This window comes from Python bivittatus, unplaced genomic scaffold, assembly GCF_059951505.1.
Source record: "Python bivittatus isolate LINGU-HERP-01145 unplaced genomic scaffold, Pbiv_v1 ctg000580_np1212, whole genome shotgun sequence".
NCBI lineage: Eukaryota > Metazoa > Chordata > Lepidosauria > Squamata > Pythonidae > Python > Python bivittatus.
This window is the reverse complement of record NW_028277087.1, coordinates 3,056,079-3,077,238: the sequence shown is the minus strand read 5'-3', so window position 1 is coordinate 3,077,238 and position 21,160 is coordinate 3,056,079. Positions and strand designations below refer to the sequence as shown.

The 21,160-nt window shown below is 48.9% G+C and overlaps 1 protein-coding gene across 4 annotated transcripts in view; it reads right to left on the bottom strand.

Moving 5' to 3' along the window:
- TLE2 (TLE family member 2, transcriptional corepressor) overlaps positions 1-21,160 on the bottom strand; it is a 44,688-nt gene that overhangs the window by 15,425 nt on the left and 8,103 nt on the right. For 2 of the 4 annotated variants that reach the window (XM_088149367.1, XM_088149370.1), the window contains 7 exons: positions 20,914-20,976; positions 19,639-19,713; positions 18,585-18,780; positions 11,525-11,541; positions 10,231-10,332; positions 8,788-8,832; positions 4,807-4,947 (listed from right to left, as the gene is read on the bottom strand). In XM_088149367.1, coding sequence (XP_088005493.1) covers positions 4,807-4,947; positions 8,788-8,832; positions 10,231-10,332; positions 11,525-11,541; positions 18,585-18,780; positions 19,639-19,713; positions 20,914-20,976 — 639 coding nt within the window. The remainder of the gene's footprint in view (positions 1-4,806; positions 4,948-8,787; positions 8,833-10,230; positions 10,333-11,524; positions 11,542-18,584; positions 18,781-19,638; positions 19,714-20,913; positions 20,977-21,160) is intronic. The other 2 variants (XM_088149369.1, XM_088149368.1) reach the window with 2 other exon arrangements.

Genomic DNA, 21,160 nt, shown 5'->3' with positions numbered 1-21,160 from the left:
AGGGGTCCCCGACACCCTCACAGGGACCGTGAAATCAAAATGATTTGCCAGCCTAGATTAAAAAATATGAACATTTTATCCAACCTATTAAAATCCCATCCGACAATCATGAGGAGTGGTGGGCATCACTTTTAATACTGAATAGGGTAACGATCAATGACTAGAACCCCTACACACCGAAGCTCATCTGGGGTCCCCCATCATTTTTAAAAGGGGGAAGGGGTCCTGACAGCAAACAGTGGAAGAAACACTGATCTAGTCCAACGGTGTGATCAGTGCAGGAATCCACCGCCAGGGATCCCTGGGAATTGGCGATCAAGCTCCTGTTTGAACATCTCCGGCGAAGAAGAAGACAGCCCAGAGTCTCTTTCGTTGCAGCTCTCACTGTTACGAAATTCTTCCTGCTTATCCAAGAATGGCAAGATCTTGGAGATCATGTACTCCAGTGTTTCTCAACCTTGGCAACTTGAAGATGAGTGGACTTCAACCCCCAGAATTCCCCAGCCAGCATGGGAGTTGAAGTCCACACATCTTCAAGTTGCCAAGGTTGAGAAACGCTGCTTTAGACGTTAAGCCCGGAAGGAATTTTATATAACGGATGGTTGCAAAACATGCCATTCTTCTAATAACCAAGTCTAGAAGATTGATTGATGGACTCTGGGCGGCTTACGAAATCTAAAAGGAAATACCAAGGCATAACTATTGGAAGGAAAAAGTTGAAAAATTGCATTTTAAGGCACAAATGCAACGTTGGAGGGAGCCTAACCCGATGCTCTTGAAAAGTCGAATGGGGATGATGGGTGCCGAAGTCCAATTTTCTGAATTCCATCTAGACGATCGCACTGTACAGATTGCAAAGGAGCGTTATTCCAACGGGATGCGGCCTCGTTTCTTCCAGCCTTTCTAATCCCGTTGCGGTAGCGTCGTGGAGTTCATTCCAGTTCTCCTTCGCCTCTTAGTACTTACGCGCTTCCCCTCCCGCCTCCAAGTGTTGATGCCAATCACTTTGTAAAAATCTTCCATGCGACTTTGTAAAACACCCCAACACCCGATTCCCATCCATTTCAGGACAACAAAATCTCCCAAAGGAAATCTATAGGCCTGGTGGCGGAAGAGCCACTTAACTCTGCTTTCACGGATCGGTTTTATTTGAAGCCCCCTGTCCCATGGGTACCTTTTTAAAAAATCCAATGGCTTCTATTGACTGGAACGAAAAAGCACCAAGGTGGCCAACGATTTCTTGCACTCTTATGTCCCAGGTAGTAAATGTCTGAAACTCTGGATCATCTTTTTTGAGTCATACCCAAGTAAGCGAGAATCGGAAAATGTTTCGGGCAAGGACCCATATTTGAAGTTTAGTACGCATGTTGTAGGTACGCTCACAAAACAGCTGACCCGGGGGGGTGACTTGCCCGTTTCCAAAATGGGTGCACCCACCCAATGCTTGTTATTCTCAAAGAAGCCTTATAGGGCCCATAAGCATTCTTAGAAATAAATATCAACGCAGTGTTTAAATTCAACAAATTTAAAGCAGTATTTCTCAACCTCAACAACTTTAAGATGTGTGGACTTCAACTCCCAGAATTCCACAAACACTGGGTGGGGAATCCTGGGAGTCGAAGTCCACAAAGGCTGGCCAGGGAATTCTGGGAGTTGAAGTCCACCCATCTTAAAGTGGCCAAGTTTGAAAAATACTGCTTTAAGGCATGCTTTTATTTTAAACTGAAATGTTTATTTAAAGATTCAGGCAATGCAGGGCACCACCAAGTGAGGGAGGGGCATGGAGCGGGGGGGTCAAAACATTGAGGATGGCCATGTCCACGTGATTGAAGCTCTGCCTGTTTTTTACATGCACGCACCCCACGTAAAAAGGGGGCAAGCTTGGATTGCATGGTTGCAGCTGCCATTTTGACTTTTTTGACACCCTCCCCCCCTTGTCCCTGGCTACCTGCATCCACTGCTGAAGTGGTTTCAGCTTAACTGAAATGTAGAAGAAAAAATATGAATGTTGGTTCCAACAAAATTTAAGCATCCATTTTTATTTTACCCCATCAAATGCTTATCCTCCCTTTCTCCCAGACAAGAGCAATGCCTCCTCATTCTTCCTCTATTTTTCCTTCCTCTAAGGCAGTGTTTTTCAACCTTGGCAACTTTAAGATGTGTGGACTTCAACTCCCAGAATTCCCCAGCCAGCATGGCTGGCTGGGGAATCCTGGGAGTTGAAGTCCACAGATGCTGGCTGGGGAACTGGCCGCTGAACCCAACTTTTACAGCTCTCCTGCCACCTCCTGACACCCTGCTGCACCCTGGATAGGTTAGAACCTCAATACCCAGGCAAGAATGATGGGAGCTGAAGTCCAGGGTACCAGATTTGGGAGAAAGATTCCTCGAAAAGAGGAAACACCCCACAGGCCATTTCTTCTGGCTTCCATTGAACCTCATTCTATTGGTCCTGCACTGGAGGGCTGGTTTCTGATTCAGGGGAAAGGTGTTCCCAGTCCCATCTTTGCCTCCTCCTCTTGGCTGGGACCGATGGGTTGGACAGCCCAATCAACTCCCCCCTCTTTTCCCACCGCATCCCCCCTCACCCCAACATTGCAACTGATGCAATCTTGCCAGCAGCCATCGATCCAATCTGTACAGCTTGGGATACAACCCTGGGTGCAGATTTGACCCCTGTTCATATCCACCGAGAAAGGGGGGGCCTGAGCAATCCGGGAAAGGGGAGGGTTTTCCCCCAGACTGCAAAACAGAAGTCAAGAAAAGCTGGGTGGGGGGAAGGAACATGGCTACAGAAATGACCCTCCCTTGTGCAACTTCTGGTTTTTCCCTTCTGCTCTCCAAGGCGAGCCAGCCCAGAGGGTCTGGCAACCCCCCCCCAATTCTTTGCCACCCCCCTTTCCCTTCCCCTCCCTTCTGCCTGCCTGCGCTAACAGCAATTAATTATACATTAAAATCCTCCCCGGAATTCAAAGCCCTCGGTGGGCCGCTAATTAACGGAGCTCCCCAGCTTTTGAGGAGGGGGGACGGGAAGCAGAGCAGAGCCGAAGGGGAAAGGGGAAGGGGCGAATCTCTGTTCGGGAGGACAAAAAGGGAAAACTAAGAGGACGCCTAGCAACCAGTGTCACGAGCGCGAAGGGACCGCGAAGGCATCTTCCAGGCCCAGAGGCGCTCATCTGTCAGCATCTCCCTGTCTTCCCAGCTGCCCCCTTTGGATTTCCTTGCACACGGTTCACAGTCGTTTTTTCCCAGTTTCGGGGTTTTTTTTCTGATGACGCCAAGAATGCGGTTCGTCAAACTCATCTGGTTCATCCGCCCAGGGAGCAGTGTCGAGGGATCGCAGAAACTGTTCTGCGTGTGCTTCCCCATAGCATCATTTCGCTTTCAGTTCTTTTGATTGTTTGAGTTTTTCATGCAAGTCCCCCGGAGCCTTTCCTCCGGAGCCAAATCCATCCATCCATCCATCGTGTTGGAGCAGGATTTTAAAATCCGCTTTGCTAAAAGGGGCCTGCGTTTGAGGACAAGGGTCTGAATGCCCGTGCAGAGCGGGACACCGTTGTTATTCACATACACAGCATTTGCAAATTGCTTTCCTCATACGGTGCATTGGGGCATGTTATTTATGCAAACAGGTGCATTTGGGTCAAGGCCTTCTTTTTTAACCCGTGGGGAAACCGCGCTGCCAAATTTGGGGAAGTGGACCTTTTGCACGATGACTGGAGTTTCGGTTGGTGCTTTGGCTCAACATGTGAAAGGAGAAAAACTCCTGCTCCAATGCAAATGTGAAGATTGTCCCCTTTTTTTCCCCCATTAGTACCTCTGGACACGTGAAGCATGGAATTGACAGAATCCCAATTTTGCATGATCAAATCTGAGTCCTACCCAAACCGAACTTATTTCTCTTCGTCTATAAATGGGCCAAGTCTAAAAATATTCACCCTACATCATCTGAATTGGGGGGGGGGGTATACTCTATCTAAGTGTTTCTCAACCTTGGGAACTTTAAGATGGGTGGACTTCAACTCCCAGAATTCCCCAGCCAGCCATGCTGGCTGGGGCATTCTGGGAGTTGAAGTCCACCCATCTTAAAGTTCCCAAGGTTGAGAAACACTGCTGTATCTGAAGATGGAGGTTCCACTTAACTGTTGCTCAGTAATTTTTTAGTCATTGGCCCTTTAGCACCACCAAAGTAAGACACGTCCTGCTGGAGGAAGCAGGCCAATTATCCTTCTAGCCAGGCTTCCCATTTTCTAAGAGGCCAAACAGATACTTGAGAGGAACCCACAACCAGATCAGGATAGAAACAGTCTGAATATGGAGGTTCCACATAACCCTTACTGCTGCGATCGCTTTACTCCTCTGGAAAATCCGTTTAAAGCCTCCGTTTTTTAAACCTAAGAGCCAACTGAGCTTAGAGCCAGCATCACATCAGGCGGCAGGGAGTTCCACAGGTTAACTGAAGGCAGGACGGTCAGCAGCTGTGAAATGTCTCTGGGAAGGCTGGACAGAATGTCCTCAGGTTTCAACGACAGGCAACCTCACCCTGCTGGCTAGGCCTGATGGGAACTGTAGTCCCAAGGGTCTGGAAGGCGTCCAGCTGGGAAAAGCTGCTTTGGGCCACGAGGTCAAGTCAAGAACTCAGAGACGCTTTTGCACAGCTTAGCCAGTTTGGATAATAGTAACCTGGGTCTGGTGTTTTGTGGCTTAGCGTTTGCAAACTCGGACGGTAGAGGTAGACCCTTCAGTTCAAGGAGGGTGGGTGTCGCGTGGGCCCAGCCACTGAGTTCCAACCACCCCGCCGCTTACCAAATTAGGATCCTTGCCTTTGAGAGGCGTGGTGCTCCGACTGGAAGCCAGCGAGGCTGGGCTGTTTGCGAAGTCCCTTTGGGTGGGCAGGAGGTGGGCAGCAGATGTGCAAAGGGGGCTCCCGTGCTCAGAAGGAGGGTCCTGGAAGGAAAAGAAAGGATTCGGGGCTTCAGGTTTGCCGACATATTTGGCACAAGAGGGAAACGTTGCAAAAAATAGATTTTTTTAAAACAAACCATTGGACTTGGCTGCTGTAGAATCACGGGCTTGCAAGAGTCACTAGAGGACATTGGTTTAAAGCTAGCATGCACTAAAGCAATGTTTCTCAAACTTGGCAACTTTAAGATGCATGGACTTCAACTCCCAGGATTCCCTGGCCAGCGTTTGTGGAATTCTGGGAGTTGAAGTCCATATATCTCAAAGTTGCCAAGTTTGAGAAACACTGCATTAAAGTACCTCTGACAAATGACCATCCGGCCTCTGATGGAAGATCTCCAGCAAAGCACCATTTCTAGTGGTGGCTTGTTCCACCGGCTGATAGCTCAGTGTCACTTGATGTCTAACCGGAAACTCCTTCCTTGTACCTCTTTGGTTCTGGTCCTGCCCTCTGGGGCTACAGAGAATAACGCCGCCGCCCCGTTCTGTGTGATAAGCCTTATCTTAAAATATGCAACATAAGAAAATGCAACATCAATGGAATTTAGAACGAATTCTGCATTATCGCAAGTAACCCTTCCCTCTTATTTTTCAAGGAACTGTGGAGTCCTTGGGGTTCTCTGAGCTTGGTTGTTTTCTTGCAAACATTTCGTTACCCGTAGAATACAAATTTAGGCTGCAGTTTTAGGTGGTTTCCTGGGATTAAGTGTGGTGGAACTCAAGACATGAGGAAATCATGTATCTAGGGCATGCAAAATCCAGTACCCAATTCAGCTTCCCCCCAACTGGTAGCCCTCCATAGGTGTTGGATCTTAACCTCCAGAATTTCCTGGGGTCTTCTGGAATTTCTGGAAGTTGAATTCAAACATCTGGAGATCTACCAAACAATGGGAGATTGACAACTTTTGGGGAATGTGTGAAAGGCCGTGCACGTCTTCCGGTTCATCTTTCTTCCCCTCCAACCAGTGTAAACAGAATAAAGGGAGCCCAACCATGTGGAGTCTCTGTTTAAAAAAGACAACCATGGTGCCAGCGAAAATAAAAGCGAAGGAATGCTTTGAACGGGTGGGAGTGAAAAACCACACGAAGCAGACCAATTTTACAAAGGTGGTGGCAGGCGGGGGAAAGGGAGACTCTTAGTCGTGCCCTACAACGGTAGCCTGAGATGGCGAAAGAGTGAATTTTAAAGGTGCCCTGCAGAAAAATTCATTTGCATTTTCCCCGTCATTGCTCATTCAATTTGATGACAGAGAAGGTCACTTTTGACGGACGGACAGAAGGAAAGAAGGAAGTTGTGAAGTGCAGTGTTTTATATGGCACTGATGTGCGCAAGGGTTGGGTTGTGAATACCCCTCCTTTCATTACACTTATTTCTCCAGCACTCTGCAGCCTTCCAAGCCTCCATTCAGTCCTATGGAAAGACCTCAGGAGAGACTCTCTTCCAGGAGGCAGGGAAATGGGAACAGCTGTGGAGTGGGTGGGTGGGTCAGAGTGATGGAAACATATCTAACAGACAGAGTTTCCCCATCCACCACTCCCATGATAACGTAAATTCAAACCCCCACCGAGGAATTTGAAAGAAATTCTCAAGCTCCCCAAGATAAGGTGGAAAACCAGAAGCCTCCTTTGACAAAAGAGAACACCTCTGAAAACTTGCGAGAGAGATTTGGGCATGGTGTTATTTCCCCCCCGCCCCCCGCTTCCTAATTCCCCTCCACCGCAGTTTCCAACAGAAGATATTGAATTCCCATTTCTTAAAACATGCATTGCTCCCGGCCTGTTTTTCCTGGAGCCACACGGGGATTCAGCGCCCCGTGAATCCACAGGCACCCACAAACCCATTTCATTTTCCAGCCTGGCCCTTGAGGAAACCTCCAACAGCAGTTCTGAGTGTCTGCAGACCCCGTGGCTGCTTTGATGCCTAGACGAAGCTTTCTTTTTTCCTTTTTTAACCATTCCAGATCCTCTTGGGAGCCACGGAGGAAACTGTTTTGGACACACTTCTGCAGAATGTAAAACCAACATACTTTTCCTTTCCATTTTCCTTTTCTTTTCTTTTTTGCAAAAATTCCATAGCAGTCCTATCCACCACATTGGCTTCTCATCTGTCCAGCAGGAAAGGGTTGCGATTGCCGGTGGTCACCCACTAGCTGGGTTCCCACCGGTGTATTTAACCAGATGGGAAAAAGAGCTAAGAGCTGTAGTTACATCGTTGGCTAAGATGGGCTGGTTTTAACCGCGATGAGGTCTGGGTTTTGGGGGGCTTAGTTGGACAGGTGAAGTCCAGCTCTTTTGGCTGATTTATGAATGAATGGATGGGACACACCCAAAAAAGGGGGTAACCCAGTGTCTACCGAATCATGGATTGGTGGGGGCCTTAGAGGTCATCTAGGCCAACCCTCCTGAATCCAATACTGTGCACCATCCCTGACAGGTTGCCATCCAGCCCCCGAGCTTCCAGAGAAGCGGAGTCACTCCTATTCCAGTCAGACCCTTCCACTGCCTTTCCGTCTGGAAACCCCTCCTAACACTCCATTTAATTTCTTTTCTTTAAACTGCGACTCGGTGGCTCTTCTCCTGTTTGCAGTTCCAACAGAGAGAAGGTCCACCCCCCCCCCCTTGCAAGCGGCACGCATTCAGATATTTGCACACCACCATGATAGGTTTATTATTTTTTCCAACAGAGTTGACGCTGCCTCGATGGCACGTCATCCAGCCATCAAAATATTTATCTACAGCCCAAATGGCAACCAGCCCCGATGGTTCACCACCGGAAGAAACTGAGACACACCGCCACGCGCCCACGTGCGTCGGATGAAAATCCAACTTCAAATGAGAATGAAAACTGAACCTCAACCAAATTAAAACTGGCAGGTTAAATGTACCATGCTCTGATCCCAAAAACTGAGTCTGAACAGTTTTCCTAAAGGTACCAAGGAGGGACTATCCAGACTTCAGGGCTGTGTATCTCCCCTCTGTTTTCCTTTTTTGCAAGCAAAACATATCCAGATCCTTGAACATTCCCAAACCGGTTTTCCCGTCCTGTTACGGTTCTGTAATTCTCCTCCGGCCTGCCACAAGCTTCTCCATGACCCTTTTAAAATACAGTTCCCAGAATTGCACAGAGTCCTGCAAATGCAATCTCACCATGTAAAACATGTGCAAATCCAGGAACTATATTTATTTGTTTTTTGCGGTGGGGGGGAGATTTAGAGAGAGAGAGAGAGAGTGGGTAGGAAAACAAAGCAGGACGGGAGGATTGAGGTTTTCCTCTTCTTTTTTCCCCCTATTTCCAGGGAGAGGTTTCAAGCAAAACTTTTAATGTTTATTTTTAAATGTGTAAAGTCCATCTCAGAGTTTACAGGAGGGTTGGTGTGGCTCTCATCCCCATCCAAGCAGATTCCAGAGGCTGCAAGTGGGTATTTGAGGGGCACAGGTTGGTGGAAGGGGAGAATCCAGAGGCAAACTCTCACCCAGATCACGTTCTCTAGGGCAGCGCAGGGAGAATTCAAACGCTTCCACAGTCCTGCAGGGAGAAAATCCACCGAGAGAGCCATAGCATTCCCAGGTCAAAAGAGCCATCGCTTTCATCCTGCCAGAAGTCAGAGCGAAAAGGCTCGCCTGGCCCTGGACTGAGCCCAGAATGTAATTAAGATTTTAAAAAAGGAAAAAGGGCAACGCTGCATGGAGAAAAAAAGCAGCGGATGTTGAAACCTCCTCAGATCCAGCAGCTTTGAACCTCCTGCATAATTTAGCGCTAAAACCTCATGAGAGCTGCTCTCGCCTGCAGCACGAGGCAAACCTGCCCACGGATTGGCCACGTACCTCGTCCACAATCAGGTTGTAATCACTCTTCTCCCCATCGCTTTCCTGCAAAACAGCCAGCAAAAACAGATGAGGAAGGAAGGAAGGGAGGGAGGGAGGGAGGGAGGGAGGGAGGGAATGGAGAAAGAGAGGGAGGGAGGGAGGGAGGGAGGGAGGGAGGGAGGGAGGAGAAAAGAAGGGTGGGGAGGGGGATGAAGAGAGGAAAGAAGGAGAAAGAAAGAAGGAAGGAGAGAGGCAGAAAAAGTGGGAGGGAGGAGAAAGAAAGAGGAGAGACTGAAAAAGAGAGGAGAGGGGAGGGGAGGGGAGGGGAGGGGAGGGGAGGGGAGGGGAGGGGAGGGGAGGAAGAAGGGGAAGGAAGAAAGTAAAGAAAGGGAAGGAACAAGGGGGAGAGAAAGAGAGGGGCAGGAAGGAGTCTGGCTCTGTATCCCCAAAGAAAGTCTGGGGGACTCCATGTCATGCCAAGAGTGGTTACACCAGAGGGAGCAACCTGTGCTTTGCCAAGGCTTCATCCCTTGGGTCAGTCCACCCCAGCCTGGATATGCTGGACTTCAACTCCCAGAATTCTTAGTCAATCTCCTAGAGAAAGGATGCTGGGAGCTGAAGTCCAACACATCTGGAGGGCGGGCCACTGAAGAGAAGTCTCCTGGGGCATATCCGATGGCTAATGGAACTTTTTTAAGTAACAACTCTGGCCGGTTGTCCCCCGTTTTCCTTTCCTTCTGACGTTCGTCTCTCTTCCTCGTCCCAGAAGACTGGGCAGTCTTGCCCTGTATGGATGGTGTGACAGGATGTTCCCAAAGCAAACAGGAAGGTGGACAGGAAGCCCTCTAGTTGCTAATGGATTATCCTTGAGGTAAATGAGTGAGAAAGCTCCCTGGCTCAACCTGGCCCCATTCTGATTTTTGCAGCACTAAAACTGCATCTCCTGGGGAAAAAAAACTATCTATGCGGTTGCTAAGAGTTGGCCCTGACTTGCTGGCCCCAATCAATCAATCAATCAATCAATCAATCAATCACGGTGCTGAAATTCAGTAGCAAATCTCTACATCTCAACAGGGCCACCCCTACTCCTACTTCCAAGCCAAGTGACATTCTAACGCAGCGCTTCTCAACCTTAGCCACTTTAAGACGGGTGGACTTCAACTCCCAGAATTCCCCAGCCTGGCTGGGGAATTCTGGGAGTTGGAAGTCCACCCGTCTTAAAGTGGCTAAGGTTGAGAAGCACTGTCCTAACGTGAGTGAACTGAATTTGGGTCCAACCAATGAGACTGGTTGCCCGATGGACATTGGAAGGCGACCCACCCTGGTTTCTAACTCTAGGCTCTAACTACTACACCACACAGTCTCTGGCCAGGATGCCTGTCTTGGGCAGCTCAGGCCAGACCCTCACCTTCCATCATGCAAATTCCTGGAAAGATCGCAAAATGAAAAGGAGACGCTTACGTAACGCCCCACCTCGTCCTTCTCGTGCTGCTTGGCCTTTGCCCCGCTGTCCTCTCTCCGTTCCTCATCTTGCAAGCTCTCAGGAGAAGACACAGAATTGCTCTGCAGGGTTAGGGAGAAGACGAGAAGGCGATGCCGATGAACGAACGCAAACAAGTATTGGGAAGAGAGAGAAGATGCCCTTCTGGTGCTCCAAACCGGGACAGTGAGACAGTTTCTATGCTTCATTAAAAGATTAACTCCCCCCCTATAAAAAAAAAAAATTTGAAGGGAGAAGGACTTTTAAGTAAAGCAGGTAGACTCATTTTTCTGCCTAGTCTTCCTGCTGCAGGGTGGGAGTGAGTTATCTTTAGTGCAAGGTTATGTTCATTTTAGGTACATCGGAGAGTCAATATGATCAGTTGGTCCTGTAAAGTGGATCCTTGGAGAAGTTTAATGCCCCTCCTAACAGACCCGTTCTAATCCCAGTTGGCACTTTATTCTAGATCAGCGCTTCTCAACTTCTGCAAGTTTAAGCTGGGTGGACTTCAACTCCCAGAATTCCCCCAGCCAGCATGCTGGCTGGGGGGATTCTGGGAGTTGAAGTCCGCCCAGCTTAAACTTGCGGAGGTCGAGAAACACTGATCTAGATGGATCACACTTGTCAGCCCCATTAGATGGACCAAGCCTCAAAATCAACTCCACAGGAGGGCTAAAAATACTTTTATTGGGTTCTAACAACAGAATATTGCAAATCGGATTGTGCTGAACTTTCTCCCCCTCCTTACACTCCAGTGAATTAGGGAGGTGTCAGCTTGAGCCACATATTATCTCTCTGTGACATGGGCTGGGAATCCTGGTACCTGTAGTCTACATTCCCCAGCCTACAGCCTTTGCCCCCCTCTCCCCCCATCCAGGCCACCCACATTCCCCAAGATAAAAGGAAATATTGTTTTTCTGTTTCAGGGCATAAGCCCCCCAGAGTCATTCTGGAGTCAGGCAGCCCCCAAATCCAGTATCACAGTGAGAAGGATATAAAGTCAATGCAGAGCAATACAAAACTTGAAGAAAAGCAAGCAGAGCAACCTGGCCAGGCTGTTTTTTTCCAGGTTGCAGGCTTGCATGTGCGCTTTGCAGAACCAACCCCCTGAAACTTGGTTCTCCTTCAAAGCAGACAAGAAGAGGCTCGGAAGAACCCGGGACGGATTTTCCATCAGGTTCCTCTACATTGCACAGCCTCTGAGCTGCCTTGAGGAGGGGTTCCCCAAATCCCCCCCCCGCCCCCCAGGCTTAGACGCGACCTTGCTAGACTTACCCCACTCCGTGGGTTCCCTGGCACGAGGCAACCCAGCCATCAGTTATCCGACATTTAGGGGAAGGAAAAAGATGGGAAAACATGGAATTAGGTCTTTGCAGCGGTAAGATCACAGAGCTGAATGTAACTAGAAAAGATTAGGTGCATGCCCACCCACTTGTGTGGCACGCCGGGTAGAATCTGCTCAGTGTTGGCGGAAATGCAACGGCGTATAACTGCTAGGGGAAAATAAATTAAACTTGCAGAATGAAAACAGCCTGCTTTACGAAATGCCTACATTTCCACAGCCCAGTCAACCTGCTTATGGAGTTAACCCGCTTCCCGGGTTCACACAATATTCTGAAGCATTAGCATTCTAAACCAGTCTTTCTCAACCCGAGCAACTTTTAAGATGTGTGGACTTCAATTCCCAGAATTCCCCAGCCAATTCTTTCACTGACAAAGCTGCTTCCCCTTTAAATGTGATGTTTAAGAAAATGGCCATAGAAATGTGCATTTGTAAATTTATTTGCAAGCCTGTTTTACACTGGAAATAAATCTGCAAATGTACGGTTACTGTAACCTTTCCCCTCCATATGAAATAAGGTTCTAGTCCTCATGATCCTTGACAAAGGCCTGACTGAAATAGAAGGCTTCTTTACGCTAGAACAGACCTAGCCCATACTTCGCTTGTGTCTCGTAGCAAAGCAGAGAGGAACTTTTTCCGTTGCTTATTGACTAAGATCTTTTTAATTAGAGAGTTTGGGGACTGAGGATGGAGATCCTATTCCTGCATGCAAGAGGATAATTAACCGTATCACTTCCAACAGCTGGTGGAAGATAACAAATTTCAAATATTTCCCCATGAGAATTTAAAGAACCCCGCAAGTAAATCTCTAACTTAGCAGGGAGAAGGATGTCTCTCTTTTGCATTAGCTTTCTATCTGCGAGGAGGGGGGGAAAGGAAGGGAAGGGAAACTGGGAAATGTGGCATATCCCTAGTGTAGGACCCGCTAAAACAAGAGCATTTTCCACCTGGCCTCCAAAGCAAAATTATATCCTTTCCCACTTTTTCCTGTTCGTTCGGAAAGGCAGCTATACGGGGCCGTAAAAGAACCAGCCTCTTTGGGGCCCGTCCCCGCCTGGTCACCTGCATTCTCGTTCTCGCCATAGGCGACCAGGCAATCACTAAGCCGTATCTACGGGTTTCTCCCGCGCGGTGAAGGCGCCTCGCCATCCAACATGGCTCGGCAGGCTTGCCCCCAGCTTTGGCGCCGAGGTTGAAAGAGAAAGAGAGAAAAGGCTTTTATTTTCCTCTAGATTAACAAGGACGCATGCCAGAAAGAGCTGGGCTAGAGGATGCTGGATGAAGTCCCAGGATGCACTTGGGCCAAGAAAGCTTTTTAAAAGAGGCCTGCCAGGAGTTTTGGCTTTGATCAGGCCTGCATGCAAGGCAATTTGCAACCCAAAGGGGGGAAACACAGCCTCTCCCCCCAACCCCCAGGCCTGACTCTCACGCACACACATGGTGGAGCGCCAGCTGGGCCGGCGCCAGCTTCCACACGGATCTCGCCATGCACTTTGCACAAGGCTTCCTTTGCTCTCGAGTCTAGACAAGCACCAGCTCACCCCGGCAACCGTTCTGCGGGCAAAACTACACCCGTTGCTGCAGCAAGCACGGAGGAGAGATTTGGCCAGAAAGACTCAGAGCTCCCTGCACAGGGTGCAAAGTCACCGAACTTTGCACAGAGTTCTTTGGCTTCTCCTTGCTGTCTCACTGCCTGCTGGGAAAAGGAATTATTCGGGGGGAAGGGAGGGAGGGAGGGGAGGGGAGGGGAGAAGGGAGAAGGGAGGAAGGAAGGAAAAGAGGGGAGAAGGGAGGGAGGGAGGGAGGAAAAGAGGGGAGAAGGGAGGAAGGGAGGGAGGAAGGAAGGAAAAGAGGGGAGGGAGGGAGGGAGGGAGGGAGGAAGGAAGGAAGGAAGGAAGGAAGGAAGGAAGGAAGGAAAAGAGGGGAGGAAGGAAGGAAAAGAGGGGAGAAGGGAGGGAGGGAGGAAAAGAGGGGAGAAGGGAGGGAGGGAGGGAGGAAAAGAGGGGAGAAGGGAGGGAGGGAGGGAGGAAGAAAGGAAAAGAGGGGAGAAGGGAGGGAGGGAGGGAGGGAGGAAGGAAGGAAGGACGGAAGGAAGGAAGGAAAAGAGGGGAGAAGGGAGGGAGGGAGGAAAAGAGGGGAGAAGGAAGGAAGGAGGGAGGGAGGGAGGAAAGAAGGAAGGAAGGAAAAGAGGGAGGAAGGAAGGAAGGAAAAGAGGGGAGAAGGGAGGGAGGGAGGAAGGAAAAGAGGGGAGAAGGGAGAGAGGGAGGGAGGGAGGGAGGGAAGAAGGAAGGAAGGAAGGAAGGAAGGAAGGAAGGAAGGAAGGAAGGAAGGAAGGAAGGAAGGAAGGAAGGAAGGAAGGAAAAGAGGGAAGAAGGGAGGGAGGGAGGGAGGAAAAGAGGGGAGAAGGAAGGAAAAGAGGGGAGGAAGGAAGGAAGGAAGGAAAAGAGGGGAGAAGGGAGGGAGGGAGGAAGGAAGGAAAAGAGGGGAGAAGGGAGAGAGGGAGGGAGGGAGGGAGGAAAAGAGGGGAGAAGGGAGGAAGGGAGGGAGGAAGGAAGGAAGGAAAAGAGGGGAGAAGGGAGGGAGGGAGGAAAGAAAGAAGGAAGGAAGGAAGGAAAAGAGGGGAGGAAGGAAGGAAGGAAAAGAGGGAGGAAGGAAGGAAGGAAGGAAAAGAGGGAGGGAGGGAGGGAGGGAGGGAGGGAGGGAGGGAGGAAGGAAGGAAGGAAGGAAGGAAGGAAGGAAGGAAGGAAGGAAGGAAGGAAGGAAGGAAGGAAGGAAGGAAGGAAGGAAGGAAGGAAGGAAGGAAGGAGGTTGGTTGGTTGGTTGGTTGGTTGGTTGGTTGGTTGGTTGGTTGGTTGGAATATGGAGAGAAAGAATGAAAGAAGTTTAATATAGATTCTAAGGAAAGGAAAGGAAAGGAAAGGAAAGGAAAGGAAAGGAAAGGAAAGGAAAGGAAAGGAAAGGAAAGGAAAGGAAAGGAAAGGAAAGGAAAGGAAAGGAAAGGAAAGGAAGTAAATAGATGAAAAAGGGAAGGGAGGGGAGAGGAGGGAGGGAGGGAGGGAGGGAGGAAGCAAGCAAGGAAGTTTCCACATTCTACTAAAAGTACAGAAGGCACATTTTTTACCTCCAGACCTAAATATTAAAAACAGAGATGGCGAGCAACTCCCTGTTCAGTACATTTCCTTTTGAACAGTTCTGCTTGCATCAGCTAAATGTGCAGATATGATCAAAAGCGCCCAGAAGGACTGGGTGAGATCGTCCCTTTCCCCCACTCCGACTGGAAGATAAATAAACCCGGCTCCTCGCTCTGGAGGAAGTAGCACAACCGCTCCACGAAGCAGAACATTCACCCCACATCACCAACCATGAGTTGCTTAACTAGCATTTGCCCAGGTTAAAGCGGGGCTGAGGCATCGGCAGTTCAGTTGGGGTGAGGATCCAGCCCTGCCTTTGTGGACAGTGTAAACCAGTGTTGTCCAAACTTGGCCACTTTAAGATGAGTGGACTTCAACTCCCAGAATTCCCCAGCCAGCCATGCTGGCTGGGGAATTCTGGGAGTTGAAGTCCACTCATCTTAAAGTGGCCAAGTTTGGACAACACTGGTGTAAACCAGCCCAACCCACTGAGCTGGTATTGCTGCAGCATTTGGTCAATCCGGGCGCACTGAATTTACCTAAACAGAAAACTCGGCAAATATACTTTAAAAAGCTGAGAATGTGGTCATGGAGGGAAATGACCTTTTTCTGCCTTATCTTCCTTTTGGGAAGTCTTAACTCAGTATATATGAAGTGTACACACAAACACACACATATACTTACAGCGGCTGGGTTCACACAGCACACTAACCCTGGGTTAACAAACACAGCTCCTGTGTTCACCTAGCACACGATGCCCAAACAGATAAATCATAATACAGTTTAACGCATACAGGTAGTTCTCAACTTACGACCACAATTGGGACTGGAACTTCTGTTGCTAAACGATGCGGTCATTAAGTGAGTTGCGCCCAATTTTACAACCTTTTTTGCGGCGGTCATTAAGCAAATCTGGCTTCCCCCATAGACTTTGCTTGGTGGAAGCCCCCCAGGAAGGTCACAAATGGCGATCACGTGACCCCGGGATGCCGCAACCATCGTAAATGCATGCTGGTTGCCCAGGGCCAAATTTTGATCACATGACTGTGGGGATGCTGCGACAATCGTAAATGCAAGGACAGGTCATAAGTCACTTTTTTCAGTGCTGTCGTAACTTCAAACGGTTGTTAAATGAACAATCATAAATTGAGGACTACCTGTAGCCTGATTTATACCACACACTTGGATAATGGCTGGGTTCCCACCAAACTACTCAGCCTCCAATAATAACAACAATAATCACCCCAGTGAGGCACTACCTTGACCTGGTTGTGGGGCTTGCATGCTCCGAGGAGGATGAGAGCTATGCCAGAGGTTCAACCATACTGGACAGGTCTCATCAGAGGAGCCAGACAGTGTCTCTCCCATAAACAATATGGTGAGACATAATTTACAGAAACCTACACCGGATTGGTCATCGCCCAGGTCAGCAAGGAGTTCTAGTTCCTGGACATCTGGTGACACGTGGGGTACAGGACTCAGGACTGCTGGCTGAGCAACCAGGGCCAGCAGCTGCAGGACTACTGGAAGAAAAGTTGCTTACCCATCACAAATATACAAAGACTGAAAACAAAGAAATAACGATCTGCTATTACAAATCAAGTCCAAGAAGAGGACATCTGAAAAGAATGCACCGGTTCTGGAAAGAACCTCCAGAATGAGAAATAACAGGCTAGCAGATCAACGTCGATTTATAGTACGAAATAAAGTATTCACAGAAGTAGAATTCGAAGAACCGCACAGGTCTACCTGGGACAAAGAAACCGAAGCCTGGCCAGAAGTAGCTCAGACTGTAGAGGCAAACCAGGGCAAGTCGGCAGTAGAGGAAGCCAGCATAGCTACTGAATCGTTTTCATTCCCAAACGAGGCACCCTCTCCTCAGAAAGAACAAAGCCTTTTAACTAAAAAACAAGAGGAATTGAAACAAAGAATAGCCGAGTATCTAGAACAGCACAAAAAGAACAGAATAAGGTTGCCTGCATTGAAGCTTGTTACAAACAGCTAGCACACATATTAAAAGATGCCACTACTGTAAATATCAAATATAGTGCACCAGCTCATTGCAAGAAACAAACCAGCTGATGTACAGCACGGCTGCAGTTCTAACTGAATACCTTGGATGCAAAATCAACCAACAAGGAAAAAAGCCAAACAGCGCACCACCCAAATGGAAGATCAGGTTGGAAAATAAGATCAGCCTGCTAAGATCAGATGCAAGCAAGCTAGAACAGACGAAAGAAAAGAAGCTGAAGAACAAGACGACCAAAGAATACTTGATCAAGAAATATCACCTAGAAACAAGGAAGATCAAGGAAGCAGCAGAAATAATAAAGCAGCAAATAACAGCCATAGTCAAGATCAGCAGATACGAAGTGCTGACCAATTCTTGATCTTCCTCACCCTTTTCTTCACCATTTCTGCTGTTATTACAAGTTCTTTCATTTCAGCTTCTTTTTTATTTTTATCCACCTCCTTTATCCAAGTTGCATTCTTGTTGTATTTCTTTGGGTTGAACTGCACTGTTTCTTCTTTGTCTGGTGTTGACTGGTTCATTGCACTCTCTCCATTGATGGATTGGTAGAAACGTTTCTGATTCGACTGAAATTGGAGATTCTGCCTATAGTGTGCAATTCGAGCTTCGTATCTGGCCAGTACACAAAAAAACTAGCAGGCAAAGCAAATAACAAGACCTGGCAATGGCTAAGAGCAGGAGAGTTGAAGAAAGAGACAGAGGAGCTAATTCTGGCTGCAGAAGACCAAGCCTTAACAACAAATGCACACAAAGCCAGAACTGAGAAGACAGCAACCGACAGCAAACGCCGCCTCTGTAAAGAAGCTGAAGAAACAGGGGACCACCTAGTCAGCTGCTGCAAGAAGATCGCACAGTCTGACCACAAACAACGGCATGACAAAGGACCCACAATGGTGCATTGGAATATCTGCAAGAAATGCCACTTGCCTGCAAGCAAGAACCGGTGGGACCGCAAAACAGATAAAGTGATAGAAAATGAAGAAGCGAAAGTGCTCTGGGACTTTAGAAGTCCAGCAGACAAGCGCCTGCCACACCACGCCCCAGACTTACAGTAACAATTGTGGATAAGAAAGACAAAAGAGTCTGCAGGGCGGACATTGCAATAGCTGGAGACGGCAGAAGAGAAGAGGAAGAACTGGAGAAAATCACAAGATACAAAGGGCTGCAAACCGAAGTAGAACGACTGTGGCAAAAGAAAGCCAAGAGAGTCCCAATAGCCATAGGCGCCTTGGGTGCCATCCCAAAACATCTGGAGCACCCCTTGAAGACCTTCAGCATTGACAAAATCACCATCAGTCTTTTGCAAAAGGCAGCTTCACTTGGAACAGCTTCCATCCCACGATACTTTTAACCCCATCAGACAGCATCTGCTTATCCCAGGTCCTTGGGAAGGACTCGATCGGCGGACCAAAATGCCAAATCCAGTCTAAACATCTGGCTGACTGTGCGACCAACAACTATTATTACTAATTAAATTGATATGCCACTGATTATTATTACTGCTATTTATTAAATTTATATGCCACCCAATTCCCAGTGACTCTGGGAGGTTTTAAGCCAGCATAGTGTCATTTGTGAATGTTGCCCCGGGGAGGGATCAGGGTGGCAGGGGACATGCAAATGAAGGGGATGGGTTATGTTAAACCTCACCCTCAGGGCAGGATTATGCAAATAGCCCCACAATAGATGGGGAAAGCGGTGCTCTATTTTTAAGCAACCGCCCCCCCCTTTCTGATGGACAGCTTGGAACTCCAACCAGGGTCCTCCCAGGCGAGAGCCTCCTCCTGGCTTCAGCCCACCCACCAACCCCCCCCCCCTTGCCCCTCTTACCTTGATTGTTTTCAGAGTCCTGCCCAGCATTTTCTTGCTTTGCCCCGAGCGTGGTCTGAGCCACCAACGTCCCTGAGAGTGTGAGAAGCCCAGAGGCAGTGCTGACCACAGCCAAGCTAGACGTCTGAGACCCTGACGGGTGTGGGGCCAAGGGAACCGCAGGGGCATGATGGGAGAGATGCTGGAGCTGCTGCTGCTGGAGAGAAAAAGAAACCCCTAGGAGGATCCACACCGGGCTGGGCCTTCTTCTTCCAGCTTAGGTGGCTGCAGAGCCAACCTCCAGGAGCAATGGAAGGCTGCTTGATTAGAAACACCAGCTGGGCATGCTCCCCGAGGAGGATGCGGGCTGCAACTCTGCAAGAGTCTGTGTCCTAGGCACCTTGGAAGGCAGCCCATTCTTCAGTTAAGCACTTCGGGCCGTTAGAACAAAGTCTGGGGCCCATTTAAATAGGGCAGATGGGTGGAGAGAAGCTCTGGACCAGTGTTTCTCAATCTCAGCAACTTTAAGATGGGTGGACTTCAACTCCCAGAATTCCCCAGTCAGCATGCCTTAAGATGGGTGGACTTCAACTCCCAGAATACATGCTTTAAGATGGGTGGACTTCAACTCCCAGAATTCCCCAGTCAGCATGCCTTAAGATGGGTGGACTTCAACTCCCAGAATACATGCTTTAAGATGGGTGGACTTCAACTCCCAGAATTCCCTAGTCAGCATGCCTTAAGATGGGTGGACCAACTCCCAGAATTCCCCAGCCAGCATGCCTTAAGATGGGTGGACTTCAACTCCCAGAATACATGCTTTAAGATGGGTGGACCAACTCCCAGAATTCCCCAGCCAGCCATGCTGGCAGGGGAATTCTGGCAGTTGAAGTCCACCCATCTTAAAGTTGCTGAGACTGAGAAACACTGCTGTGGGCAATTAGTACTAGTGAACCGTGGAAGTCCCGTGCCTCCTGCATCAAGCAGCAGCTGTCACCGCCGCCCAGCTCCCTGAGCCTCAGAGCCATCCCGGAGTGCCTCCCCCAGGAAAGGGCTTGGCCCTGGCCCCACTCACCCCAATGATGCTGTTCAGCTCCCCCATGGTCACCAGCTTGGCCCGGTCCATGGCTTGCAAGACCTGCTGTTGATGCTGGAGGCCAAGGAAAAGTGCGTCAGCGCATTTCGAAGATTCCTATCCGAGACCCGCAAAACAAGGCAGAGCTCCAGGCCAGCAAGCCCGCTCTTATGCACGACCAAAGGGTCTAGCTGCCATGACTGGAAACGATGGATTAAAAGGTGGCTTTTCCAGCCTTACCAGGAACCCCAGGAAAGAATGCCAGGAGCCTCCCATGCAAAGCTTCAGTACTTGGCTTCCTCTCTGCGCTCCAAGTACACCCCACCCTTAAAAACGGAGCAAGGTTCTAGCCCTCATGGCTGTGAACAAATGCAAACGTGCGAAGGTGCCTTATCTAGACCCCTGGCTGTGTGAGCTCAGCACCGTCTTCGGCAACCTCCATTCTACCTGTGTGTCCTAAGTTAGCTACTGTATGAGGATTATTTTTTAACTGAATTTTTCATTTTGCTTATAGAGGCTCTATCGTATTTTTTTCTTGTGTATTGGTTGTTCGATGCCCAGAGGTACCTCTTTAAGATGGGCAGCCATATACATTTTCACAATGAAATGAAATGAAATGAAATGAAATGAAATGAAATGAAATGAGCCACAGATAATGACAGATGCAAAGCGGGTTCCTGACCACTAAACACGTGACTCCAAGCAAATGCGCAGAAACCCTCCCAACGTGGTGGCTCCCAAATACGTAGGAATCTAGTGAACAGGTGGCCTAAAAATTGCAGTAATAAATGCCCAGAATTCCCAAGCAGCACGGCCTTCTGGGAGTCGTAGTCCCAGACCAACTGGAAGGTGCTAGGTAGGTGAAAGAGAAAGGCCAGTGAGGATGGGAAGAGAAAGGCTTCCATGTCTTACAATGATATGGCTGGATAGGAACTCAGAGATCATCTAGCCCAACCTTCCTGCCAATTCAGAAAATGGGCTCCATATACCGTTTCTAATAGACGGCTGCCAACGCTGGAGATTTCCTCACTGAGCAACTGCGACCAGTGAAAAATGTCTTCCCCACCTGCAGCCAAAATCCTTGCCATTCTCTTGACCCCAGCGCCACAGGAGGGGAAGGCAGAACAGGTGTCTCAGAGACCATCTACGGCATTTCCAAGAGACAGCTGTCCAGGCTCGATTTAAATCCAACCATCCAAGGGATCCCTCATCCCTTTTAAGAAGACGTTTGAAAGCCAAACCTCGCTTTTTTCCTACCCACTTTTATTTTTTTACCTCTTGCGTGAGAAAGGGGACAATCTGGGCACAGATAGCAGTCAGCCGCTTGACAATCTCAGCCTAAAAGAAAAGAGAAAGAAGAGGAAACTCCAACACCTTTCTCTGCTCACATTTTTCCCTTTGGATCGGGAGGGAGGGAGGGAGGAAATGGATGGGAGAAAGAAAAAGAAAAGAAGGAAGGAGAAAAAGGAAGGAAGGAAGGAAGGAAGGAAGGAAGGAAGGAAGGAAGGAAGGAAGGGAGGGA